Consider the following 27,546-nt stretch of genomic DNA (forward strand, 5'->3'; position numbering starts at 1 on the left):
AGCACGTGAACCTCGGGAGAAAAATCTTGTGTCCCATTGTGTTTGTTGATTGGATTTCTCCCGGTGATTGGACTTCATAATATTGTGATTGGTTCATCCCCTCTACTCGGTGGTATAAAGTTCAAACACTCTCTCTTACTTTCTTGCAAACTAGAGTAGCTTACTTCTTGTATAGAAACTTTAGGTAGCTCTCTAGTGTAAGTAGAGACTTAGCTCTTGTGTGCATGGTGATCATAGCAACTAGAATTGTTGGGTAGGTGGCTTGCAAACACCCCTTTTAGAGCTAGAGCAAAAAGCTTCGCTTTGTTATTTACTAACCTCTTGCTCTAGTGTTTTTTTAGAATTTTTAAATAGGCTATTCACCCCCCTCTAGCCATATTAGAACCTTTCAGTAATCTATGTCCATTTAGAGGCAAGCCTAAGGATCACCACTCCTGGAAAAATCTATGTTGCCTCGAGGGGTAAATAGGCGTTTCTAAAATTTATCAACAAACAAAGCTTCGTAGTGAACTAGAAGAGTGTGGAACTTCCATACTCAGACGCAAAAAGCATAAAGATGTGAAACCACCTCACAACACAAAAGAAGCTCAAATAATATGTGCGCTTAGAGTTCTATCTCAAACAAAACTTGTATAGAATTTGGAGATATCTAGTAGCAAATCCATAAAATACCTACACCCACAAACACATATAACCTAGTAGAACGGGTGGCAAGCAAATATAGCAGTTCAAAATAAAGAGGTGAGCTCTAGTCACCACACAACAAGAGGCGAGACAAAATATTTACCTCAAGGTTCAGCGAAACCACTAGGGGTTGCCTACGTCCTCGTTATTGAGGGAGCCACAAAGGCTTGGAGTCTCTTCCAAGGCATGCTCTCAAATGATCTGTAACTCTTATTCTTAACCCAACACTTTAATCACACACTTATCGCTCACTCTCACAAAGAGATGGGTTGGGGAGAGATTCATAGAGCTTTGGAATGTCTTTAGAATGATGAGTGCATCAGCAACACCAACCGAGCACGTGGGATGGGTACATATATTTAGTCCCCATAAGAACCACCGTTAAAGCTCAAAACATTATGGGCGTCTAGGGTGCAGAGCTTCCACCTTTGAACGCGGACTTCTCGTCTAAACGCAGAACTTCCACAGCCTTAGCACAACAGGACTTGTGAAAACGCCATAGCCTTTTACTCTGAACTCTGTTCTCAATGATATTGGAATTTTCAGAAAGCCCAACCCAACCAAGAACAAGCCACAAGTTATTTCTCTCATCTTAACACTTGGGGTTCGGTCACTCTGAGCACTTGAGACTTGTCTAACTATTAGCGCCGTGGATGTCTTAGAACATGAGTTTTTGGTAAAATTAAATTGATTCAAGAACAATTCAATACCTAATACCTGTGTACCTCTATAGTAGATGATCCACATGTGACATATATAACACAACATCACACGAAGACTAGACAACATGCGTAGAGATTAAATTTAGAAAGACAAAGATAACATGCACTGGCCTAATGATACTCCAAATACTGAAATTATCATAATTTCTATGGATATTAATTGTATTGCTACCTAAGTATAATTATCGAAGAGAGAAAGCAAAATTCATAGAATTGAATTTAAGTTAGAAACCATGTCTACACGAGAACTAAGACATGAAGGATGTGATTGGTTAGGAATGGAGAGAGAGATGATGAATGTGATTGGATAAAAAATTATTGTGTAGAAACTATCCATTGTGACCATGGTTTTTATATGCATATTTTGCTGGGCATGAGATTTGGTTAGAGCAGTCCCAATGCTAGAAACTATATGTAATTTTTATACCTATTAATTTCTTTAGACACTATATATAGAAACCATAATCCTAATGGATATTTTTTATCCAATCACATACATTCTCTCTCCAATCTCTATCAATCACATTCCTTCATGTTTTGGTTTTCGTGTAGATATGGTTTCTAACTTAGACCCGGTTTCTATAATTTTTACTCTCTTTTCTTAATAACTACTATGGCCTTGTTTAGTTCACCCTGAAATCCAAAATCTTTTCAAGATTCCCCGTCAAATCGAACTTTGCGCCGCATGCATGGAGTATTAAATATAGATGAAAACAAAAACTAATTGCACAGTTTATCTGTAAATCACGAGATGAATCTTTTAAACCTAGTTACTCTATGATTGGATAATGTTTGTCAAATAAAAACGAAAGGCCTATCTTACCATGTCAGAAAAATGTTTAGATAACAATACAATTAATGTTAAAATTATAGTAGTTTGTGTACTAGGACTCTAGGAGTACCTTCTCTACACATGTCAACAATTCACCATGGATGCACGGACCAGGGTCCGCCCATTCCACGTGGCTGTCAAAAGGTTAATGCTAGGTGGAGCCACAGGGGTACTCCCGTCAACTCCTGCTGTTCACGGGCTGAAGCGAAAATTCAGCCCCAACCAGGCCGGCGACGGACGCCTCCTTGTTCTCTTCGCCGCCGCCGCTGCGTGGGCTAGGCTGACTTGACCAATCTCGGCCTATCGAGGCTCTTGCTGCCCCGACCACGGAAGGAGCCTCCTGCAGCGTGGCTCCGGCCTCCGGTCGACCACGAAGCCTCGATCTGCTCGTCCCTGCATGAGGAGGTTACTCGTCATCCTGTTCGCAGCGGCTGCCCTCGCGGTAGCCACCAGCGCGCACGAGCACCATGGCGAGGCGCCCACCTGCGCTGGAGGCAGCGGGCACGTGCTCGCGGAGTTCCGCCCCGGGGAGGTGACCGTGGACGGGCACAGCGACGACTGGGACAGCGTGGAGGCCTCAGAGTTCGCGCTGCTGCCGGCGCTCGATCCAGACGAAGATAAGGCCTACTCCGGCGGCAAGGTCGCTGTAAAGGTTCGTCGCTTCCAGGCTCTCTTCTTCGTCGTCTTCTCTTTCTCTTACTCTCCTCCCCCATAGCGAAACATGTGGATCACGAGAAGTTAGGCTGATCTCAATTAGATTCAGAACTGACTGTTGCCGAAATGGGGCTCGATAAGCCGAATCATGGACTTGCGATTGCAAAATATTAGATTTATCTGGAATAGCTAGCTAGATGATCGAGTTCAGTTTTCTACTAATACTTTGAAACCTTGATGTCTCCGAAGTGGTGCTTTATTGACTTCGGAAGTTGGCTGTGCAGGCTGTGCATGATGGTGTCAACGTCTTCTTCTTGCTTCAGGTTTATGGGGATTACGCTTACACTAAAGGGTACTTTCGCCTTCTTTCTGTGTCACTACATCTGTACCAGTGCGGATAGAGCGATAGTGGGGGTTGTAGTGCTCTTTATGGCCACTCTTTTAGTTCAGAGACGTTGGGCAACCAATCAGCTACTCCTATATCGTTTTTTTGATGCACCAATCCGTCACGATCTGTTTGTCCTTTAACTTTGGCATTGTCAGTTGATTGGAGGCCTATAGATTTATACATTTTTCTCGATTGTTCTGTTAAATAGTACTAGTATCATAACAGCTTTTCTTGTTGTGTTGGTCTTCTTTGAGGCCTGACGGTGTTTTAACTGGATTGAGTATACCTTCCACCCAAGGCATGTTGCTGGTTTGATTTGATTGATTGTGCCTTGCGAGAACTATTTCATTCTCAAAATGGATTTTAACCTTCTACCATTAATTTAAACATATAGCTCTGAATCTAGTAACCTGTGCTTTTGGTTCACCTGTTCATCAACACAGGGAAAGTAACAAATGCCCTTCTGTTGCTCTCATGTTCCAAGTTGGAGAGAAAGCCACATTTTACAATGTAAGTTTGGGTTGCTTCCAGCTATGAACCATTACAAGTGTAGTTTCATGCATGCATTGAGCTTTTTTTTATCGTTACGTTAACATCTCCTTTTTGTATTTCTGGATAATGCATTTTGTACTCTTTCTTATTGGTTATTGTATAATGTATGGCAAACATTATACTGTTTGTCCTTTTTAGATGGGAGGATGCAAAGATATGCCAGGTTCATGCACAAGTAAAAGTTGTAGAGGTCATGAGGTTGACATTATGCACTTCTCAATTGGAAATGCTATTCCTGGACGACTTTATGGTGGCAATCACATAGACAATGCAGCTGGGAATGGAAACGACAGGTAAATATGTTCTACTCCCTCCATCCCAAATTGTAAGTCATTCCAAAAATCTTGGAGAGTCAAAGCATTTTCACGTTTGACTAAAATTATAGAGAGAAATACTAAGATTTGTAACATAAAGTGAGTATACTATGAAAATGTAATTAAGGAAGAATCTAATGATACTTAGTTGGTATCATAATAATAATTATTTTATCATATAAATTTGGTCAAACTTAGAAAAGTTTGACTCTCCAAGATTCTTGGAATGACTTGCAATTTGGGATGGAGGGAGTACTTCATTGCATGATGGTCGTGTACTTATGTATTGTATGAATAGAAACTTACGGTTAGAGTATTCCTTTATTTAGATTTGGTCACCTTGTTGATGTCTATGCATGGAATCCACATTGCCGATACCTTGATGGACTGGGCCCTAAAGGTAAACATGCTTACAAAATTCAGAAATCATCATGTATGGATTATATGTTTGGTTATTTTCCTACTAACCTTTCTTTATTGAACTTTGTTTGGGACAAAACTTGTTTCAGAGAACAATTTAGATGCTCAAAATGATTGGCATGGGGCTTGGTGGCACAGTTCACTGACCGTCCATTCAGGCATACCATCAGACTCATTTCTTTTTTATCTTCATACTTGGTCTGGTTATGAATTCTAAAGAACATAACATATGGAGACCGTCTTCTGAGAGTTGACAACTTGAGTTTGCATGCTTTAATCTTCTAAATGCCCCTTTTCTCTAACTGCACGTATATTTTTAAAACAAGCAATGGACATCCACTGCAACAATATGGAAACATATGCTCTCGACAATGTAACCTGGCTAGTCATCAATCAATATACCTTAATTGAATGTTGACCAAATGGCAAATACATGCAAGTTAAAATTTATTATTAATGGTTATTTGAAATCTTCTTCCAGGCTTTGTTGATGATGATAATCCTTATGGAAAACAGGATGAGAAGGGCACATATTATTTTGAGTTTTCAAGACCCTTAAGAACAATGGATCAATTTCAGCAGGTACTTATCCACAAACACGTTACATTTAAGATACTGCAGTATGAGTGCCTGCACTATCATGTTTCGGTTAGTTAATGGCAATTTAAATCATTAATGTATAAACTGTGTTAAGCAACATGGACACATTTTTCTTAGTAGACAGCACATATTCTGGATGAATTCCTAGTTATCTGGTCTCTACTGTGATGCAACCATGCCATTATCAGTTGTTTGTGGAACTGTTAAGGTACACAACCGAAACAAAAACAGGCATCTTGTGCCCAGGGTGCTTTGACAAATCCACCTCATCTGTACTTATGATGGCCGATGTGTATGTGCACCTATTTAAAAAATGTGAACTGACTGACATGATACCATCTATATCAATTTAACCTGCTTGAAGTTTTATGCTTTACTGTATTTACCCTAACCAAATACAGTAATCAAATGCTCCTTTGGCGATGCAGGATGCACAGTTCACAATAGGACATCCCAGCAATATGGCTGTAGCCTTTTGGTACCCAACTGATGGCAAAGCATGGAGCAAGTCCGATCATTACTCAGCCAGTTGCAACTGGTTGGTTTTGGATATACAACGTTCATCTGAAGCTGCATATTACCGTCCAGCTCCTAATCGCTCTTGGGATGCTGCAACTGCCTTTGCTTTACTTCTTTCAGTGGTAGCCATTTGCCTGTCCATCTTTGTGGGCTACCGATTTTCTAGGAACAGGAGCACTGCCCAGTTTACACCACTTGAACAGATCCAGTTTGCTGAAGAACGCCATTGATTGGAATTGATATTAGGCGAAGCAGCAAGAAACAGTGTTTCATCTGTTTCACCATTGTACCTCCAAAGTTGACAGATTGCTGCATTGCAGTTTTGAACCGCGATGTTGTGAGCTAGCATAGGACATATTGAAAGCATACACAATACAGAATTATAGACTGCCGATTTTTATTCTAGGAAACAATTTCGGTAAATGTTGTACATTAACTCTGGGTTATTGGCTTACTGCGCCACTTGATATCATTCTAGATTCTACCTGTAACACGTGTGGTGGTTGTTTCATTGGTTGTATAATATTTGAATATATCTAAATTTGGTTCAAATGCTGAAGTGAACTTTCCCCTAGAATAACGCTGATTTATTGAAAATCTTCCCCGTGCCCGTAGTCCGTAGAATCACTCAAGGAGCGAAGAACAAAGCAGTTAATTCGAGCATGCTTTTAGTAATTTAATTTATTAATTAATTAACAAACAAGCAACTAAATTGAGTTCAGATCAGGTCTCAAATTTTGAACTGGGGCATGCTTTGAATCCATTGAGTTTTATCCTGTTCGTTTGAGCTTACCAGCTACTATTTTTTTTAAGACATGGAATAATATTTTTCCAGAATAAATCAGTATAAGGATCACGCGCCGAACCGTAATGGTGTACTAGCATTTACCCGAGCCCAAAATGTCCGAGTGAATGCGGCCCGTCACTCCGTCAGTCCGTCACCCGTGAGAAGTTTGAGAGAACGCCCCACTACTTCAGGTCCGTCTCATCGCCAATCTGTGCGCCCACTTGCCTGGCCTGGCCCCAATGCCTCCGCAAGTTCTAGGGTTTTAGGCTTTAAGCAGCGGCGGTCCAAGGTTTTTGCGCGACCTTCGTCGGCGCGCTACCAATGGCTTAGCAGCTTAGTACCTCATCCGTGCTTCCTTTGCTGCTGCGCCGCTCCATGGCTGACCTATTGGACGCGGCCGCCGCCGTCGCGGTATCCACCAACGACAGCAATGTCGACGACGTCGAGGACCTTTACGCGGACCTCGATGAGCAGGTCGTCGCCGCGCTCGCCGCCGCAGGGGAGAGTGGCGACTCAAACGCGAGGGATTCCGACCCGGTCACCGACGGCGAGGGGGAGGTCCCAGAGCCCGACGCGAACGAGGCGGTTGATTTGGGCGACGGGACCGAGGGCTACAGCAGCAGCGACGAGGAGAGCGATGATGGCCTCCGCATCGTGCTGAACGAGGACACCAGCGCGCCACTGCCGCGGCCCCCTGTGGGGCGTGGAGAGGGATGCGTGGCTGAGGATGAGGAGGGAGATGATACGGACGACCGTGTGAAGGGTTCATCTGTTAACGATGGCGGCTGGGCAACGGTATAATTCTTGAATTGGCTGAATAATTGGTTTTATTAAGATTCTTGTTGGTGCTGTAGTGCGAAATTGAAGTATTATAGGTGCAGTTAATTCAGGGGAGGCTCTAGATACTCCGGTACTGTGGCACATTGCATGTATTATGAGGGTTCCTGCCAAATGCCAATCATATGCAAACTTCTAGTGAGCTTCAAGTCGATTGGCTCTCTATACCAATTTTCACTGTGCTGATACATTAGCTCGAAGCTGCTGTGTTGCAGTTGTTTACTTAATGATGTATGCATTCCTGAGCAAAACAATTTTGATGAATGTATTGCAATGTGTTTTCCATCCAACTATGCCAATCGCAGCACTATTGGCTCACATGTATTTCTTGTTTAGACAATTCGACCTCATATCTATATATATTTTTTTGTTTGGACTGTGCTGTTCCAGGTTGGTGGGCTCCAGTGCAAGGGACTTATTGAGAAAACGCCATTACCTATCATGGGGCAAATCGATCGAGGTCACCAGCATGTGTTTCAGCGTGATTATAATTTTTCCTTGCCAAGAAACGGGTGAGCTTCCTTCTCGTATGAATGCAAAAACATGTAATTCATATAGTTTTCATAGTGGTCGTCTCTTTTTTATTATAGGTGTCAAAAGAGGAAAACATATTGTCCTTGACTACTAGCTGCATAAATTGGCTTGCTTGTATATATTCTTTCATGTCATAACCCATAAGTATGATGCAGTAGCTTTAGTGCTGACCCTAACACTGTTATATTACTTTAGCACAATTTTCGACATAGACATTGAAGCATTTCAACAGAAGCCTTGGAGACAGCAAGGGGTGGATCTTACTGACTACTTCAATTTTAGTCTGGATGAAGAAGGCTGGAGAAAATACTGGTGTAGCATGGTAATTTGGTCATGCTGTTTCATATCAGCATTTGCGTAGCAGTTTCTAAGCTGTCAGATGATAATTGAGCTAAGTACAACACTTCTTTTTGTGCAGAAAAAATTAAGGTTAGGGGCTAGATCACTTGTAAATGAAACATCAGGATTGGAGCAGGTAAGGCATAAACCTTGGATGCTTTCCATATTTCTTGTTAAGCAAAATCTTATGATCTCTGCGTTCAGGAATCATACAAACTGAAATCTGTCAAAGCAATGTCCAAGGTAGCAAATGGTTCTGGATCTGAAGGAAGAAATGGCCTTGGCAAGGTAATATGAAGTCATGAATTAGCATATGTTCACCTGTAATCTATCAGAGCTAACATGGTTTTGTAAATCTAGCCAAAAGGTAGAGCAATCCATGTTGAAGGCAGTGCATGTGAACGTGTTCCTTCAGCAGACTTGTGGCGTCCAATACAAAGGGATTCAGATGTTGTGATTCAAGTATGTTTCATCAATGTCTTTTTTGTATGGTTCAGCAATATCTTCTGGCTGTATTCTAACAAGTTAATATGGTTGAGCAGGTAAACATGACGCTTTCGCCATCAAATCATTCCACTTTGGATGACAGCTCAAAGTTAAATCACAAGGGTGTGGCTACTGAAAGGTATGCGTGGTTGAAGCTACATATTGGGGCCACTTTTTAGGATGGTTACCTGTGTGTTTCTCAAGTTGATTCCTGAGCTGATTGTCTTGTTAATTGCACTGCATGCTGATGTCTATTGATCATCCTGGTGAAAGACATTTGAATGTCTCTTGCTTTTTGTTGGGCAGGGTGGTTGATAAGGAAGTTCATGATGGAGGTTCCTCAGAGGGTGTTGGGAGCAAACTTGATAGAAGAGATTCTTATTTTGCAAGGGATCAATCTCGTAGTCCTGATTATTCTGATATGCTTTCTGGAGAATCAAAAGAAAATCTGTATTTTAAGAGATCTGATAGACATTCAGATTTCAGGGACTTCTTTGAAGACACCAAACTTAAGGATGAGCATGTCAAATTTGATTTTAATTGCTATTCAAGTAGGTCAGACAGAGAAGATAGTGAAAGTTGCAGTCGTGGTTATACCCCTTCTGCCGATGATAGAAAGGTGTCATCTAAACTTTTGTGGAGGGGTGAAGCTCCTTTCGCTGGACAAGACAAGTCCAGTAAACTTTTCGTTGGTTGCAACAGTGATCGAGACGTTAAATCAAGACATGAAACAAGAAAAGGACAGAGGAGACACAATTTAGATGACAGAAGGAATGCTATATTCGTTGAAAAAGAAAAACCAACAGACAGCTATCCTAGTAGGTATGATCGGAAGTATGAGAAGAGAAGATCTAGCTCATCTTCCCTGAGGACTAACTATCACAATTCAGTTCGCAATCAATCTTATGAACAACGTTATTCGCCTCTTGAAAGAATAGCTCTGAAAAATGACGAGCATTACTTTAGCAATGAGTCTAATTACCACCGTAGACAATCTTTGTCATGTGACATCAGTGAAGGAGAAGATGTTGATGAGTGCTTCTCTTCAGCCAATGAGTGGCAGCGAGATCGTGATCATATATACCATTCAATGGTAAAAACTGATATGCCTGATGCTGATGATGGACAAATGTACAGAGAAAGGTATAGTCAGGAAAAGAGAAGAGCCATACATGACCGTAGCATGGATGTTGAATTTTCCCATTACACTGACTACAGAATTTGCGAATGGCAGAGTCCAGTAAGAGGCAGATACAGAGACAAAGGAAGATTTGCCAAAAGCAATGATTGGCATTTCAGACATGCTAACCATCTTGAGCTGTATCCTGGCCTCAATAATTCTGAGAGGGACAGGCCTGCTACTGGCTTCTCTTCTATGAGCTCAAGAAGCAGATGCATCAATAACAAAAAAGTCCGCAATGCTAAGATGGCACAAAATGATTGTCATGGGTACCATCAAAAGAACAAGCAGCATGATTCATCATTTTGTATTGGCAACTCCCGATCTGCTTTGCGAACTGATACTTTTGCTGAAACAGGCCGTTTTGTTCTGCCAATCAAGAGGAAGCTTCATTCTGATCTGGGTTCTGTGGACCAAAAAACTCTTGCTGATTTGCCACTTCTGAAAGGAAGAAGATTGATGCATGGCCAATCCATTGTCAGTGATAGGAGGATTTATGCTTTGAAGCTGCATAAGTCGACAGAGAAAATTAATACAGAAGCCATTTGTAGTTCCCTTGATATGAGAAATAGTAATACTGTTTCAAACATTTGTGTTGGGAGAAGACATGAGCTGGATAATGCTGATAACATCCACTTGAATGATAGAAAAATAAAGGTAAACTTTGAGGAGAACAAATTCAACAAAATTGTACATATCGACCTGTTATCAATTTGTGGTTTTACATCTTTTGCATTCTTATTTCTGACATGATGTGTTCTGCTGGCACACGCACATGCACACGAAAAAAATATCAAGCCACTCTTAGTCTCTTTTAGGTATTCTAAATTCAACTAAACTGCACAGATCAGAAAACCTTGTGAGCATTAGGGTAGTGACTAACTGGGAATTGTTAACGATGACACCGATTTGCTTAAATATAAGCATTTTAGCACTAAAGCATTTCCTCCTGAAACATTTGCCACATATAGTTTAAGCTGTTCAATTTGTCGGGATGCAACATGGTTTAGTTGCATTTCACATCCACTCCAAATGCTGGCAAATAATAGTTAATCTTTCTGTCAAAGACTTGAGTACCCTTCACGGGTATCTAGACTTGTTTGCCTTTGTAAAAAATGAACTGAATAATAGTTAATCTTTTCTGTCAAAGACCTGAGTAATCCTCCACGGGTATCTAGACTTATATTGTTTGCCTTTGTCAAAAAACAAACTGTTTCGTGATATTTCTGTGGCTGTAGATATGAAATAACCTTCAGATAGTAGCTGCATGATTCCTGATATGAAACATATCAAAGAATTATTTATGCACCAGAGCTACAGACCTACAAACCAAGTTCTTTTACTGCTATCATTATTGCCAGTACTATATTGGAAAAATATTTGGTGGATTTATGAAAAAAACATAAAAATACATACTTCATTTTTTTTAATTGGAACTTGGTACGTCTATAGTGCATCCAAGGACGGGACATGTTTCAAAAGCTGAGATGCAAAATCGTTTCTGAAAAATCCATATGAAAATGGTGCGCTAGGGATGTGCCAAGTTTTGTTTTCTTTAACTTTTATTAAGTATGCTTTAGGGGAGTTTTGACAATTCCATTAAGAATATTGTTCCCACCAAATATTTTCCTGTATTATATTGCTATTTTTCAATTAAAGCTATCTTGCTTGGTTAATGTGGTTCTTGTTGGATTTTGTCGTTAGTGTACCCTGATCTTGAGAATTGGACTAAAGGCTCTGTTGGTGTGAATAATCTTCTTTGACCTACATGAAGTTCAACGTTTTTGTCTATCTTTACTATGTAGGTTCTCTTGTATGAGTTACATACTACTCCCTACGTTCCAAATTTTGAGATACATTGCTTTAAATCTGTATATAGACATAGTGTATATCTAGGTCCATAGCAAAAGCTTCGTATCTAGAAAAAACCAAAACGTCTTATAATTTGGAATGGAGGAAGTATTTGCTAGGTTGTCAAGTAGTTAGTAGCGATCTTCTAAAATATGGTAAGCAGTCTGCTAACTCATTGCTTAGTGCTTAAGCAGTATGCTGGTTCTTAAGTGCCCTTTTTGATGACTTCCTTATTTAGATTAAGAGTAATTCAGATACTACTAAACTTAAATACTGAATATTTACCTAGAGGGGTCAGCAGTGACCATGAAATATTTATTCTTTCTGGAATTGCACCTTTCTCAAGCTAAAACAAGTCTCACATGAGATACAAACTAATGCACCCATCCATGGCTCCATTTGTGCTTCCTTTTTTAGAAGCATTTATTTATTTTGTAGTAAAATCTTATCTCATTAGGCAAATGTAATATGTGTAATGTGTTAACCTTTTTTGTCAATTGCAAACAAAGGGATATAAACTGAAATGCCACATTCGAACCTGCAGCTAGCAAGCACTCTGCACTAGGAACGTTGCATTTTCTTTTCAGTGCCTAAACCAGGCTCAGAGGCCAGAGCAAGTCCTCTCTTATTTTAGCTGCTTAGAATTTAGAATTTTAGATGACTGCATGTGTCTATCCAGGTGGTTGCTGCTGTTTATACAAAAGGCTGTGTCCAGGGGCAATATTTATGCCTACGCTGGTGCATAGTAGACCATACTAACAGTACTTCATGGTGTTATAAGAGGTTAAATTTAGTTTTGATTTTGAGTACACCAATGTGGATTTATTTGCAAGCTTTTTTGTTTATCTTTCTATTAACACCAAATCAACATGTGATGTGATATGACATTATGGTTTATTTTTGTTCAAGTGTTTGTCGTCTAGTGTTCCCTAAACTCCTAAAGACAAACAAACTATTTCGTTAATGTGTTAGTGATGCCTGAAGTTGAGCTCTTCCTCCTACCATCTGAGTTGCATGTGCACTTGTTGAAATCCTGGCAAACAAATAGATAGCTCTGGTGGTACCACAGTTTTTACCAATGAATATTTAATGAGGAATTGCTTTGATGCTATCCAACACAGATTTTTTTTAAAAAAATATTCATGTTTTATAATAGTATCTTGCAACACAATGGGTTTTTATAATAGTATCTTGCAACACAATGGGCTCCACTCGTGTCCCACTTCCAAACTTCCCTAAGAAAATACACTGAACAGGGTGGCTGGAAGTGCTACTTCCCCTGGGCCCTGGCTGCTGCTGTTTTGCTTTTTGTTGGTACTAGTTCTCTCCGCAGCTGCAGCACCTTAAGGCAGCCGAACACACCTGTAATACTAAGCTTAAGAAAAAATAAGTTCATAATCCATCTGTTTCAAATTATAAGGCGGCGTAGATTTTTCTAGGGGCATAGTTTTTGCTATGTACACTTAGTAAAAACTATGTATCTAGAAAAGCCAGAATGCCTTATAATTTGAAACAGAGGGAGTATTATGAAAAAAGAAAACATTATCCTGAAACTCCTATTTCTCCTCTCTTGGCTACATATTTCTGGTCATGTGGGCGCCATGGGGGTGGTTGTTCCTGTGGTAGTTTATGGGTGTTATTAGGTAAGGGTGTTTTTGGAACTTTAGAAGAGTTGAAGGGGCTGTAATGTTCTATGTTCATTGAACATTCAATAAGTTGACTAGCACTTTTTAACTTATATGCTTACTTCCCTTTTCCTTTGGCCTATCCTTGTTTTGATTGTTCTTCTACATTCAGCATCTCCCCTTGTAATCTGGCTAATCATCAATTTTATTTGATTAATAATGTCTCCTGACGCATGCTAGCGGTATTGCCATACTGTTTTATTCATTTTTATTCCATTTTACAGCCTGTTTGGATCTATTAGCACTAACAATTAGCAGCTAAAGTCAGTACTAGTGGATCCAAACAGACCTGCTAATTATTAGCTAGGGGGCTGCTGACTATTAGTTCCATTAGCTAGTTTGGAGTTGCTAATAGGTGTTAATAGTTCATATGTACCTTCAACTCAATATCCAACCACCTATTAGCAGGTGGATCCAAACGGCCTCCTACTAAAAATTAGCTAGCTAAAAAATAGCAGCTATTAGCTAGCTAATTTTTAGTTCTAATGGGTCCAAACAGGCCCTTAACTAGTGCACCTGTAATGGAGACCTCAATAGTAGCTTTGGTTAATGCTGTGTGATATCATCTCTTGATTGTTTTTATACTACTTAACTAAACTTTACCTTTCGTTGTAAAACATCTATAATCTGTTGTAACGCATTATGGATGATATTGCACCAGTGTATAAGCTTTTGTTTCTTTGATTTCTGACTTGTAGCTTTTATTTACTTACCAGCAATTCATTCAACCTTAGCCACTTTAATCATATCAAGACTTCAGTCAAACTAAACATGTATGTTATTCTAAGAATATGTCAGCTGAAATCTCTGATGACCATTAAAATGTGTAGCCTGATTGAGCTGTTAACAACTGAATACTCATTGATTTTTTATTTTTTTTACTGGCCATCTTATGCCACTTAGGTTCCTAGTGTTTTCCTATAGAAGTTATCTAGGTCTTAGGATTGCGAAGTATTATCTGCTCTCTGTTTTCTGCATATTTCTGATTTTGGATACCACATTGAGTTCAATTCATGCTGCATTTTTTTTGGTGATTTCATGGGAGTGCTCGGCTGCACTGTTTCACAGCTGCTGCTGTTGCTGCAGAGGCCAAATCACTACCAGCAGCTTACATTTCCTGCAGCAGCTGCTGTAAAGAACTGCAGCCGAGTGGACCCAAACCAAGAATACTCTATAGCACCCTTTTTATATTATAATTATAATGGTTTTGCTAGAATGGTTTTTTTTTGTTTCACTTGTATTTGTGCCATTAAGTGTTCTGCTTCTGATGGGCGCATATTTCAAAAGCTGCTCCTAGTTTCAAAAGCAGATATCATTCTTAGCTTACATTTTAAAGCTAAGAATATTCTATAACACCCTTTTTATATTATAATTATAATGGTTTTGCTAGAATGTTTTTTTGTTTCACTTGTATTTATGTCATTAAGTGTTCTGCTTCTGATGGGTGCATATTTCAAAAGCTGTCCTAGTTTCAAAAGCAGATATCATTTTTGTTGTATCAACTTCCAAATGCAGAATGGTTATTATTGTGTCAAGTTCCAATACCAGATGATCGTATGCAACTCGGATTTTTTATTCCCAATAGTGAGGAATGTTACGACTTCTTGGGTTTGGAAAAGCAATGGGAGATGCCATACACTCCCCTCTCTCCAGTCTCCACCTACACAAAAGTAGTTTTAAGTCCATAGTTATTCATAGTTCTTAGCATTAGTGCAAATCAACATATTCCACTCCAATAAACAAAAGGAATTGTTAGATACATGTCATATCAAGCTAGGCTTAGGACCTGAGCACATGTTATTAATATCTGAAAATCAATTACCAATATCCTTGGTTAACCATAATCAATTACCAATATTCTTGGTTAACCATAATCAATTACCAATATTCTTGGTTAACCATAATCAATTAACAATATGGTTAACCATTATTAAACATGCCTTTAGGAGTGCCAACTTTTTATCTGTAGCTCAGTTACTTTTTGTTTCAACCTTGTCAAATTTTTTAGGCAGGATATAGACTGGAAATTTCGCAAATTGCATACTTGCTTTTTAATATATCTTCACATCGAGATGCAACCTATATGAGGAACTGGAGAATTCCCACAAGGAGCAAGGCAATGCTTTGCAGATCTTGTGCTTCTGTCCCTTTCTTCTGCTACAATCTTTTGTGTTGATAAGTAGCTTTTAGAAGTTCATAGCACAATTGCTTATTCTATGGTGGAACATCAATATCTGTATTTGTTGCATTATTTTTGTTTGTATTTTCTGTTAGGTGCAAAATGGTAGTTTGTACCATATCCTTGCACATGTTCTCACCATCAACTGGATTTAAATTCCTCAATGTTATGTTATCTTTTTGCAGTTTGAGAGGCAAGGCAATGAGTTAAGACGTGTTATTGAGAATAACCAAAAGGGACATCATCCTGTGGATAGGGATTTGCACGCTTCCGGACATAAGCATGTACATCAGAAACCGTGGAAACAGAATATGGGTCACCATCACTCGGGCAATCAGGATTTGGATAAATCAGCAGACCAAAAGTGGCTAAATGAAGATGTGGAGGTCGAGGAGGGAGAATTGATTGAAGAGGACCATCATGACATCATTTCTAAAAGCAAGCTTAAGCCAAGAAATGTTGTACTGAAATCAGTTATTGAAACAGGTTCAGCAGAGCAGTTGCAGGTGAATAATACAATGTCGAAAGATGCTGCTTGCAACAACAGAGCTACAAGAGAATGTGATGACAAACACATTCTTGAGGTAATGGAAAAGATGCAAAAAAGGAGGGAAAGGTTCAAAGAGGCTATTGCACCACAAAAAGAGGATGGTGACAAGAAAGACCTGTCGTCTTTAGCATGCAGTACAGATTATATCCAGAATCAGCGGCCTGCTAGGAAACGGCGGTGGGGTGGCAATAGTTGGATGCTGGAAATGCCTTGAGAGTATGTCCATGATGATTTCTTCAACAAGGTGTTCCGCTTATGGTACTCAAAATCTTGTACTGTTTTGTGTTTATTTCTGATGGCTGGGTTAGGGAAACAAAATATAGAAAACATTAGTCACTTGAGGTACTTTTATAGCATAGTATCTTGCATAGTTTAAGAGTAAAAGGGTTCAACTTCAAATGTAACGTGTTTGTGTCGGGGGTGCTTTCAAACCACCGGGGAATGATTTACTATCCCCTAAGATATAAGATTTAAATGATTTCCTTTCTGCAGGCTGGCAAATGTTTGTGTGTTTTTGGATTCAAGAACTTATCTCTTCATACACTCTGAAAGTCTGAATGGCATCAACTACAGAGTTTTTTTTTATTCTGCAGCAGTTGTGTTTTTTCTCTGATTAAGACGAGTTCATGGTAAAATGTAGATCGTATGCTGCTGCGGCTGCCTTTTTGCATTTTTGTTTGTTTGATTGTTTTTATATGCTTCTGCCTCTGCACTGCTTCTATAGTTCCGTCTCTTTTGATTTGTTCAGCTCGCCTGTATGTGAACCTTGAAGACTGTTGGCTAGATTTAGGCTCCCCTTTGAACTGGATGATTTGTGGTCTTCCTATGTAGAGTACAAACTCTTCGTCCGTAACTTACGTATTCTTGATTCGTATGGCATTTTAATTGCAGGTCATTTTAATCTTATGTTTTTCCTATCCTTCCGTCTTTAGAATCATGCGTTCTAAGAGCAACTCCAACAGCTTTGCTATTCTTATTATGAAGGCTTTTTAGAATTTTTATAGTAGAAAAATAGGCTCCAACAGATGTGCTATTTGGTTTTGTAAAATAGAAAGTTTGCTATCCCTTGATTTTCGTTGGGCATATATAGCCCACCACTGGCACTAGCTAATAGCAAGGCTGTTGTAAATTTCTTCTTTTTTAAGAAGTTATCTATTTTACAAAATGGCTAAACATTAGAATTTGACTACTCATTTTAGCCAAGCTTTTGGAGATACTCTAAATAGGGCTTTGACCAAATTTATACAAAGAATTATAGATATTATTTGATAGGAAACAAGTATTATTTAGATTTAGCATTAAATATATTTTCAAAACATACCTATTTAGAGTTGTATAAATGTTTATACTTTTTTTATAAAGTAAGTTAAACTTAAAATAGTTAATTTATAATTAAACAATAATTACCAAATAAAAACAAAAATACTATAGTATAAAAAACTTTTTACCTCTCCAACTAAACAAGACGTTAGTATAACTCTTTATAATGGATAGACTCGTGGTTATCCCGCTCGTTTTTTTAGTTGCGGTTCGCAGTATGGTTTTATTGCTACGATATCTGATTATCTTCGGTCAGTCACGTATACAACTTGCGGTCTGCAGTTTCTCGTTGCCCTGTGCACTCTGTCTGTGACTGTGAGAGAGAAGAACGGACATTTGGCCTCGTCAGAAGGCGAACACGTGACCAGCTCCATTGCCAAGAGAACTTGAAGAAAGCTGAGACGACACGATGGTGTTCCCTGCCCACGAGAGGAGTTGGTGCCTGCCTCGGGGAAGATGGAAACCCGGAAACCGCCTTCAGGAACAGAACACGCCGCTCGTGCAGACAGAAATATTGCCGGACGCACACGCTCCCGACTCCGACAGGATCACCGTCGACTGGACAGTGGACTCGGCGCTCGGCGGTGATTCGGACGCCGAACCGACGTGGCGCGCTGACGACCTCCAACCGCGCCCCCATCCCGGCCTCCCGCTTCTGCCCTTCCAACCCCGGCTACGGCAATAACGGCACCGCATCCGCGAGGGCAGTCCCGTCAGTCCAGGCCCCTCGTCCTTCTCCTTCCCTCTCTCAGGGGCGCGCCTCGCTCACCCTCCCCACTGGCGAATTTGCTACAGGCAAGCGCTCCACTCGAGCTCGGCCCGCATCCATGGCGATGCGGCTCCTGTCCCCCTCCACGCCGCCCCCACTCTTCCCGAGCCCCGGCCCGAAGGCACCCGCCTCCGTCTCCGCATCGTCTTCCTCGTACTTGTCTGTCCGCTTGCGCCGCGCGCGCGCGGCGTCTGCAGCGTCTGGCGCGGCCGCGTCGGGCGGGTCCGACCGGGACGGCGGACGCTTCGAGGGGGAGGCGATGAGCGGGGCATTCGACAGGGGCCTCGCGGAGATCGCGAGGAAGGTGCCGCTCTTCGAGCCCGCAGCGGACGGGGAGCTCGCCGCCGCGGCCGGCGAGCGGCCGTTGCCTATCAATCTCGAGCTCTGGCTCTACCGCGTCAAAGTGCACACCAGGAAGTTCGAGTTCCCTGAAGCAGAGAAGCTTCTCGACAAGGTGAGCACGTAGAGAATTATAGCATAGCATCACGCGTTAGGCAGCATGAAACTATTAAATGCGCGTTGTGCGCTCGAACTGAGAGTACTTTTGGGCAAGTTGTTGGGTTGCGAGCTGATGGATTTGATGCTCTGTTCCTGAAATCTGAACAGTGTATCTCATTCTGGCCTGAAGACGGACGTCCGTATGTGGCACTGGGGAAGTTGTTCAGCAAGCAGTCAAGGTATGACAAAGCTAGAGCGGTGTACGAAAGGGGATGCCAAGCAACGCAAGGCGAAAACCCATACATTTGGCAGGTTTGCACATGATCAGTTCATACTCTCCATTTTATAGAGTACTCCTACACGGATTTTTTTTCCTCAAACACGCAGGCGGAGGTTAGTTTACCCTAACACTATAAAACCAGGTTTTCTACCCCTACCTATCCAAAACCGTTTAATTTAACCCCTAGGTGATTTCGATTGTTCGTTGATGTCACAGGACAACAATAATTGTACTGTGGATCTGCCCCTGCATGCCCCTCTGCCAAACCAGCCTCCGTGTCACCGTGTGCCCTCGTCGATTGGCTCATCCAAGAGGCAAATGTCACTATGTGCCCGAGCATTGTCGCTGCTGTTGCCTAGGGCTGCTCGTGCCGTGCGCTACCATCATCACCCACTGCCTCAGAGCCGAGCCGTTCCACGGCATCCGCGCATGACCACCGCCGCACAGCGAGCACCAGCTACTTATGTCCAATTTGGGAAACTCGGCAACTATAATTTTGTTAAATTTGAAGGGAGCGAGTTAGCAGTATTCTAATTGTATGATTATGTTGTTTTGCATTTAGTCCAACAACGTAACTGACAGTTTGAGCATTTGGGCTTCGGTTCAGTAATTGCATTCCTTGCATGTCAGCTGCTTGTCTGCTTTTCTTCCAAATAGATGGAGAGTATAGCCTATTACATGATACATCACACACACCATTTTGTTTGTAGGGACAACGGTGGGTCTCCCAGTTATAGCTCTTCTTTAAAATTTTCAATATTAAAAGGGACCAAAACCTCATATCAGAATCATTTTGTTAACTTTTACTGACACATCTGAAAACATAATCACTTGGACCATCTAAAGAAATAATTTGATCCTTATGACTGAATTATATATAAGATGCTGAAATCATTATCCAGATTGACGAGGCCAGGGCAATTTTTGCCTTTACAACCATATAACTATAGCCTTGTTTAGTTTCCAAAAAAATTCAAGATTCCCCGTCACATTGAATCTTGCGGCACATGCATGGAGTATTAAATATAGACGAAAATAAAAACTAATTACACAGTTTACCTTTAATTTGCGAGACGAATCTTTTGAGCCTAGTTAGTCCATGATTGGACAACAATTACCAAATACAAACGAAAATGCCACAGTACCCAAAATCCAAATTTTTTGCCAACTGAACAAGGCCTATTTCTGTTATATGCATGATGCATCTATAATTCAGTCATTTAAGGATAAATCCAACAAAGCATGTGACCATGTATGAATTTGTTTTTTTTTCTTTGCTAAGCAGTGCTGGGCAGTCCTAGAAAGCAAGGGTGGAAATATTCGAAGGGCACGCGAGCTATTTGATGCTGCTACTGTGGCTGATGCAAAGCACATTGCTGCTTGGCACGGGTGGGCAATTTTAGAAATAAAGCAAGGAAATATAAAAAAAGCACGGAACCTACTTGGGAAAGCCCTGAAATATTGTGGAGGAAATGAGTATATTTACCAAACTCTTGCTTTGCTTGAAGCTAAAGCAGAGCGCTTTGAACAAGCAAGGACTTTGTTCGAACAAGCCACTCAATCCAATCCGAAAAGTTGTGCAAGCTGGCTAGTAAGTATTTGCTTCATAATTATCATTTTCTCTGCACAAAAGAAACTGCAGAGTTGCCATTTCTATTAAACTGTGCATTTATGTATGCCAATTTTCTAGTAGGCTTGGGCTCAGGTAGAAATGCGTGCAGGAAACAATACCATGGCCAGAAATCTCTTTGAGGTAATAAATTGTGTTCCCTTTCTAGGATAACTATTGCCGTCATTAATGATTTTGTCAATTCCAAAATATATCTGAGTATCTCATGTTCTTGTGTCAGTTGAAGTGCAAAACAAAAATGGCATTAATGTGGGTTCAGTTGTCTTTGTCTAAATTTTTCATAGAAGATATGTCTACTCTCTACCAATATGAATATAAAGCTTGATAATCATTTGTTCAAGTTATTCTCAACAGTTGTTTTGACATTATTATATATTAACATGTGAATGTGATGGTTTGTCACTGTGTGGTGTATAACTTCAATTTTCTAGTGCAGAAAGCTGTCCAGGCTAGTCCTAAAAACCGTTTTTCATGGCATGTATGGGCACTATTTGAGGCAAATGAAGGTAATATTGACAGTGCAAGGAAGTTGCTTAAGATTGGACATGCTGTAAATCCTAAGGACCCTGTAATCCTCCAGTCACTTGCACTGCTGGAATACAACTTTTCATCTGCGAATGTTGCTCGTGTGTTATTCAGAAAAGCATCTCAAATTGATCCAAGGCATCAGCCAGTTTGGATAGTAAGAACTTTCTGCACTTGCCTCCCTTATTTGACTGTAAATTCCATGAAGTTTCCTTTAAAAAATTGTTTGAGAACCATTTTTTCTTTAGTTCCTATATGATGTTCTGCATGGAGAAACAATTATTTTAAGTTTCTGATGTTGCTTCTTGCACTTCTTACCACTAGGAGACAAAGGTTTCCTTTTGGGAGAAAGTTCTTAGTATTATAGTCAACTTACAAGTGCTGTGGTTGTTTACCTTCCCAATGCAAATGACTGCATACGATCCAATGATTTGGGGAGCAGTTAGGTCCAGTAAATGATGAATTGACAATATTTTTGTTTTTTGTAGTTGAATCTTTGAATTTGTTTTCACGTAAAATCCCCAACAATAAACTGTGAGATAAAATTTCTTTCAGATCGCCAACAAACTGCATCTGATATACACAAGTAAAGCTTTAAGTTTCCTAAAAGGATAAGAAACAGTTTTTGTATTGTTTCAAGTGCATATGCGTTGTCATAATTGTGTCTAATTGTATATGCACCGCTGCTGTTTTATGTGAGTCTCTCCTAAGCTCAGCAGTGACCCATAGATCATACTGTAGGCTTGGGGATGGATGGAATGGAAAGAAGGAAATGCAAGAACAGCAAGGGCCCTCTATCAAAGAGCTTTGTCAGTTAATTCAACAAATGAATGTGCTGCTCGTTGCCTTCAGGTAAAGCATATCATTCAGTTAGCCTGGTAGTTGCCAAACTGTCAGAAATAGCTTATCTTTAATGTCATTCTATATTCAAAAGGTCATTGAGTACTTGATGAACTAGTGTATCATGGTTATCAAATATGAATGCTTGCATTACTGAAGAATCTAGTTTACTGGAACTGTATGCACATCGGTAGAATATATTTTTTTTTTATCTGTGATCTATATGGGCCTAAAATTACCAAAATGAAGTTTGGGTGTTGATTTCAGTACTACAGAGGCTAGTTTTTCATTTTCTATTCCATAATAGTTGTTGGGCTGCCCTGCTTTTGTAGGCTTGGGGGGTCCTAGAACAGCGTGCTGGTAACTACACGGCAGCCAGAAGATTGTTGAGGTCTTCGTTGAATATAAACTCTCAAAGTGAGGTGACATGGATGACATGGGCAGCACTTGAGGAGGAACAGGGAGATCCAGTTCGAGCTGAAGAAATTCGGAACCTTTACTTTCAGCAGGTTAGTTCAGTTTGCCTTCAGAGTTACATCTTTATCTGTTCTTGCCATGTGTCTTTCTGTCGTTTGGACCATGAACTATAATTGTTAGTGTTCAGTTTATCTTTGTGTGATATCCTTGACAATGCCACTGACTGTTTTCTATGCTGACAGCGCACTGAAGTTGTGGATGATGCCTCCTGGGTCATGGGCTTCCTCGACATCATCGACCCTGCCCTAGACAGCGTGAAGAAGCTGCTAAACCTAGATCAGCCTTCTGGGCCAACGAGGCAAGATGATGTTAAAAGCACTGCCAGGAGTTCTGCAGCTAGGGAGTCTTCAGAAACCTCTGCGGCTGTAGGTTCAGATACCCCTGGCCTTACGAGCAATGATGCTGGTAACAACGGGAGGGAAGCAACTAGGACTCCAACAAATGATTTCGATTTGGATCGTTTCATCAAAAAGAGGCTGGCCCTCGACCCGGCGGAGCTGGATGCCGTGCTCGAGGGCTCTGACCCGAGGGGTGTTGTTTCTCAGAGGAGGAAACAGCGGCTGCCCAGGAAGCCACTCCCTGTCCCGTAATCCAGATCGGTCTGTCTCATTTCCACCGGTAAAATCCACTAACAGTAGCAGGTATACGTGGATATGTGTGAGGAGAGGACGACCCCTGCCGCTGCCATAGCAATCACCTGTTAATTGTCATTCCAGGCACGTGTATGTAATTCTGCCACCATTTGTAGTATAAGTCTAGCTCTGTACATAAATTAGACTCTCTTTATCTACATAATTCCCCCGAGTAATTAGTCGAGAAATATTCTGATAAATGCCAATGCCATTACTTCAACACCTTATGCTAGAAATGCCAGCATAGCACAAGCTACGAAATCTCAAGAGGGAACAGAGAGATCTATTTCTGTTTATTGTAAGAGGAAGGCAAGCAAGAGTCCTTTGATGAGCTCCGCACCATTTTACAATCTTGGTCTGGACTCATATTAATTGAAGGAGACATCCAACTTAGTAAGGACCAATAAAGATAAGGAAAATGGAGCCATTAATTTGTACTGGATTGCTGCTTTTAATGGTTCGATTGATAGTTGGGCCTTAGACACTCAGCCCATAAACTAGGACGGTTTCTATGTTCATTAATTAGTTGGGCCTAAAGACAATTAAAGAAGAGGAAGGAAATTGTTTCTTAGATACGAATCTACGTCTACATGAAAAACAAGATATGAAGAGATGTTATAAGTAGATAATGGAGAGAAAATATATGTGATTGGACAAAAAGGTATTTTCAAGGTAAAAACACCCATTACAAATATGGTTTATATGTATAGTGTCTACATGATTTAACAATCATAGAAACTATTGTTGTTTGTAGCATTGGAGCTACCATTATGAAAATAAACAACCACATCAGGGATTATACCTGGTTTAACAATTAGGAGTAGCCGATTATACCTTCTATAGAGAGAGTCTTCATATCTACTCATATGTAGCAGAAATACCCTTTGATTAATGTCAAAGCTGCCCTTAGAGTTGTATTCCATTTGGTAGTGCTCCTTGGAGCAGGTTCTCCGTGAGAATAACTCATGCATGCTCAGCTAAATAGTAAAAGATCACACAAATTCTAGTGGGGAGTAGACAAGAATCGCTTCTCTATTTACACTAGGAATCATGAGCTAGAAACCCGCTCTAGGTTGCTTCAAATTCCTACTAGAATCATTTCGTTGGGCAGTTTGGCAGTGGTCTTTGAGCAATGAGCATCTTTCCTGCTTAACCAAACAACAACAAAAAATACACATTAGTGGCGATTAGATAAGAGTCATTTCTACATTTACACTAGGAGCTAAAAAAACCGGCTTCTCACCGTTCCCTACTCAATCCCCACTCAAATCACTTCCCACATGCTCCTCATCACTTTCTCACTAGAACCACTCCATCATAGAATCAAAGAACTGGAGCTAAAAATCAAGAAGTGGAGCTTTGGCAAATAGACCCTTAACTCCTCTCCACCCTACTCCACTAGAATCACTTCATCAGAGAATAAGGGAGTGGACCTCTACCATACAGGTCCTAAGTGATCACACTTAAGCAGATGGATTTTGGCTTAAACTCCTCAAGAAAACAAAACCTTTTTAGATTTAGAAAGTGGCGCTTAGAAAGGGAGGATTACCATGACCTTAGTGAAAAATTAGCCTCCAACAACTTGTCTAAATGGTTAATTATGCAAATATCTTTTATTTTGGATTTTTCGCTACACAAAAATAGAAAACAAGAATGACTCTCTAGAGTGCGCACAATAAATAAAAAAGCTGTCGGGGAGTGAAGAAATATAGAAAACATTTTTTTATGAAAATGGTTCTCTAAATGATGATTTAGAGAATGAGATTTGCAAAGACATTTGGAGATGCTCTTAGATGCGGGAAACCAACTGTTTTTTTCGAATTTGAAATTATGTCCAAACTTCGTTTTTTTTTTACATACAGCAGTGGTAAAAGTAAAACTAGGAGCAGAAAATAGAAGCCATAAAATAACATGATTATCTTCAGTCCACGTTCCATGTGTCTGGTCCCTCGAGCATGGCAAACAGCCGGCAGCCGCAGCCGGCGCAGCTGCAAGGGAGGTGGAGATGGTGGTGGCTGAAGAAGCGCGGGAGGTGGCTACTGACCCTGCAAATGCGTCAATGCGACAGCGGCCGCTGCAGCTGCATGGGAGGTGGCAGTACCTGATGGAGAGCAGGAGGTGGATGCTGCCCGCCGAAGTGCGGCCATGGATAGTGCTGCAGCGCGGGAGGTGGTGGTGTCGGACGCAGCGCAGGCAGCGGCTGCCCCTGCAAATGCAGCGGTGGCTGTTGCAGCAGCAGGGGAGGTGGTGGTGTCTGGATCACCACAGGCAGCGGCTGCCTCTGCAGATGCGGCGGCGGCTGTTGCAGCAACAGGGGAGGTGGTGGTGTCTGATGAATCAGCGAGGGCAGCGGCTGACCCTGAAAATGCGGTGGTGGTTGTTGCAGCAGCAGGGGTGGTGGTGATCGCTGCAGCTGCATGGGACGGTTCTCTGGCGGAAACATGCTGCCCCAGTGCGGCGGCGTGGTGGGCGGCCAGCGCCAGGCCACATGCGGTGGCAATGGCGGCAGCATTGTGGGCGCGCCCCAGAACGGTGCTGGGAAACACGGCGGCGGCGTAGGTACGCTCCATCCCGGTGGTGGCGTTGCAGGGAACGGCTGAGCGGTTGGCCGTGTGGGCAGAGGCAATCCCCAGAACAGCTGCTGCGAAGGATGCGGCGGCACCATGGGCGTGCACCAGCCTGGAGGCGCGGGGATCGGCGCCAACGTAGGTTGAGGCTGGCACGGTGGAGGCGGCGGCGCCACATCCTGTGGCGGAGGCGGAGTCGGAGACCGCGTCCACAGCGGTGGCGGTGGCACCAGCTCCGGCTCCCTCTCCTCCTCCTTGACGACCACCTTCGCCTGTTTCCCGGGCGCGCTCGCCCACGCCTTCAGCTTCATGGACGCGGCGGCGACGTCCCTTGGCCCGTACGCAGAGCCTCGCGTCCGCTTGGACCGCGGGCGGCGCCCGGCGAGGACGAAGTCGGCGGGCCGAGGCACGCGCTCCACCGGCTCCGGCACGTCGGCACTCGGCGCGGCGAACGCGGCGACGCAGCCGATGGGGCACTCCGCCCACCCGATCGCCTCGACGTCGTCCCTAGCCTGCGCCGCAGTGATGACGGCCGCAGAAGGCGGCGACGCGACGGACAGCGCCGCGCGGTGCTGGTGCTGGTGCAGCGTGGAGCGGCGCGGCGGCAGCAGGTCCACTTGCCCCACCAGGTGCTCCATGATCTTGGCCTGGCCGGAGCGCCCCCTCGCAAGAACAGCTCTCCATGCGCGTTACGAACATGTAACAAGGGGGAATTGAAACGGGGTTAATGGAGGTTTGGTTAGTTTTCGCGATGCCAGATTTACCTTTTTGCCGCGGTGGAGCTTGGCGAAGCCATGCATGTAGAGGATCTGCAGTACATAGGGACATAGGAGACGGAAGAGAGGAGACGGCACGATGTTGAAAATCAGAAACACTGACGATTGAAGAGAAATAGGAGGAAGAACTGGATGTGTGTGTGTGCGCGCGGTGGTGCGAAAGAAAAGAGAGATCTGATAGTTGCTACTCTACTAGTAGTAGATAGATACAGTCATACAGTACCTGGTTGAGTTGGTCGACGGTGATGCGGGTGTTCCATGGGTCGAGGAAGAAACGGTGGTACGTCTCCAGCGTCAGGGGCCTTGCCGGCAGCATCTCCGATCCTTCGCCGGCCGCCGCCTTCCTCCCCGTCCTAGTCTCCTCCCCTTCCGCTCGGTTCTCCTCCAACCTTCCTTCCCTTTGCTTGTCTCGTGCCTGCCTGACGTCTCTCCGTAGTACAGAGCTGCAGATTCCTTCTTCGTGCAAGAAAAGGAACCGCAAAGAGGACGCAGCCTGAAGGCAAGCGTGGGCCTGTCGGCTAGCTCAGCCCAAGCGGCCAAGCCCCAACCAACTCATGATCATGATCATGATCAAGAAATGCAAGAGGTATCGGGCGTGTCTCTCGTGGAGTCGTGGTCTGGTAAGGTGAGTAGGTGTGCTCCAGACTCCAGTCACGCACTCACGCTTTAACCAACTCTCGTGTGCATTTGCGCGAAGCCAGCCTTTGATGCGCTAGCTGTCTATAGCAGTGTGCGTTCTCTTGCAATGATCTCTAGGCTTGGTTTAGATCTAAATTTTTTTGGATTTTAACACAGTAGTATTTTTATTTTTATTGACAAACATTGTCGAGTAACTAGGCTTACGTCTTGCGATTTATAGGCAAACTGTGTAATTAGTTTTTATTTTTATCTATATTTAATATTCTATGTATGTGCCGCAAAATTCGATGTGACGTGGAATCTTGAAAAAAATTTAGTTTTTAGGGTGCCTAACAAGGCCCTAGTATAGCCTTTTCTTTCCAATAATTCTAATAAAAATATATGTTCCTCTCGTCCCTAATAAATACATATTGCGTTCCTCGAGAAATTTTTTTAAATTTTTTGATTAAATTTATGTAAAGGTTTTTAAAGTTTGATCAAATTTATATAAAAGTATGCTAATATTTATGATGTATAATAAGTATCATTAGATTGTGTGTA

At 42.0% G+C, this 27,546-nt stretch overlaps 3 protein-coding genes across 3 annotated transcripts; 2 read left to right on the forward strand and 1 right to left on the reverse strand.

Moving 5' to 3' along the window:
• Positions 2,395-16,656, forward strand: LOC8081073 (FIP1[V]-like protein). Its single transcript, XM_002465323.2, has 17 exons — positions 2,395-2,890; positions 3,177-3,244; positions 3,724-3,790; positions 3,971-4,125; positions 4,476-4,546; positions 4,656-4,724; positions 5,048-5,148; positions 5,595-5,807; positions 6,947-7,267; positions 7,700-7,821; positions 8,039-8,165; positions 8,262-8,318; positions 8,387-8,470; positions 8,543-8,644; positions 8,725-8,807; positions 8,975-10,505; positions 15,749-16,656. Exons 1-17 carry the CDS (start codon positions 2,636-2,638, stop codon positions 16,325-16,327), a joined length of 4,005 nt encoding a protein of 1,334 aa, XP_002465368.2. The 5' UTR covers positions 2,395-2,635; the 3' UTR covers positions 16,328-16,656.
• LOC8083986 (protein high chlorophyll fluorescent 107) lies at positions 17,871-23,246 on the forward strand. Its single transcript, XM_002465326.2, has 8 exons — positions 17,871-18,656; positions 18,809-18,952; positions 20,206-20,511; positions 20,614-20,673; positions 20,987-21,232; positions 21,817-21,927; positions 22,248-22,424; positions 22,575-23,246. The coding sequence occupies exons 1-8, from the start codon at positions 18,261-18,263 to the stop codon at positions 22,980-22,982; spliced, it is 1,848 nt and encodes a 615-aa protein (XP_002465371.1). The 5' UTR covers positions 17,871-18,260; the 3' UTR covers positions 22,983-23,246.
• Positions 23,894-27,102, reverse strand: LOC8083987 (leucine-rich repeat extensin-like protein 3). The gene is made up of 4 exons (XM_021462914.1): positions 26,591-27,102; positions 26,356-26,400; positions 25,126-26,238; positions 23,894-24,169 (listed from the first exon to the last, which is right to left on the reverse strand). Exons 1-4 carry the CDS (start codon positions 26,681-26,683, stop codon positions 24,080-24,082), a joined length of 1,341 nt encoding a protein of 446 aa, XP_021318589.1. The 5' UTR covers positions 26,684-27,102; the 3' UTR covers positions 23,894-24,079.

Source organism: Sorghum bicolor, chromosome 1 (genome assembly GCF_000003195.3).
Source record: "Sorghum bicolor cultivar BTx623 chromosome 1, Sorghum_bicolor_NCBIv3, whole genome shotgun sequence".
In the NCBI taxonomy this organism is placed as follows: Eukaryota; Viridiplantae; Streptophyta; class Magnoliopsida; order Poales; family Poaceae; genus Sorghum; species Sorghum bicolor.

Coding starts and splice junctions, on each gene's coding strand:
- LOC8081073 (XM_002465323.2), top strand. CDS start 2,636: ATGAGGAGGTTACTCGTCATCCTGTTCGCAGCGGCTGCCCTCGCGGTA. Junction 3,245..3,723: donor GATTACGCTTACACTAAAGG/GTACTTTCGCCT, acceptor TCATCAACACAG/GGAAAGTAACAAATGCCCTT. Junction 8,471..8,542: donor GAAGAAATGGCCTTGGCAAG/GTAATATGAAGT, acceptor TTGTAAATCTAG/CCAAAAGGTAGAGCAATCCA.
- LOC8083986 (XM_002465326.2), top strand. CDS start 18,261: ATGGCGATGCGGCTCCTGTCCCCCTCCACGCCGCCCCCACTCTTCCCG. Junction 20,674..20,986: donor TGGCCAGAAATCTCTTTGAG/GTAATAAATTGT, acceptor TTTCTAGTGCAG/AAAGCTGTCCAGGCTAGTCC. Junction 21,928..22,247: donor GTGCTGCTCGTTGCCTTCAG/GTAAAGCATATC, acceptor CTGCTTTTGTAG/GCTTGGGGGGTCCTAGAACA.
- LOC8083987 (XM_021462914.1), bottom strand. CDS start 26,683: ATGCTGCCGGCAAGGCCCCTGACGCTGGAGACGTACCACCGTTTCTTC. Junction 26,401..26,590: donor CCGTCGACCAACTCAACCAG/GTACTGTATGAC, acceptor TATGTACTGCAG/ATCCTCTACATGCATGGCTT. Junction 24,170..25,125: donor CACCTCCTGCTCTCCATCAG/GTACTGCCACCT, acceptor TTGGTTAAGCAG/GAAAGATGCTCATTGCTCAA.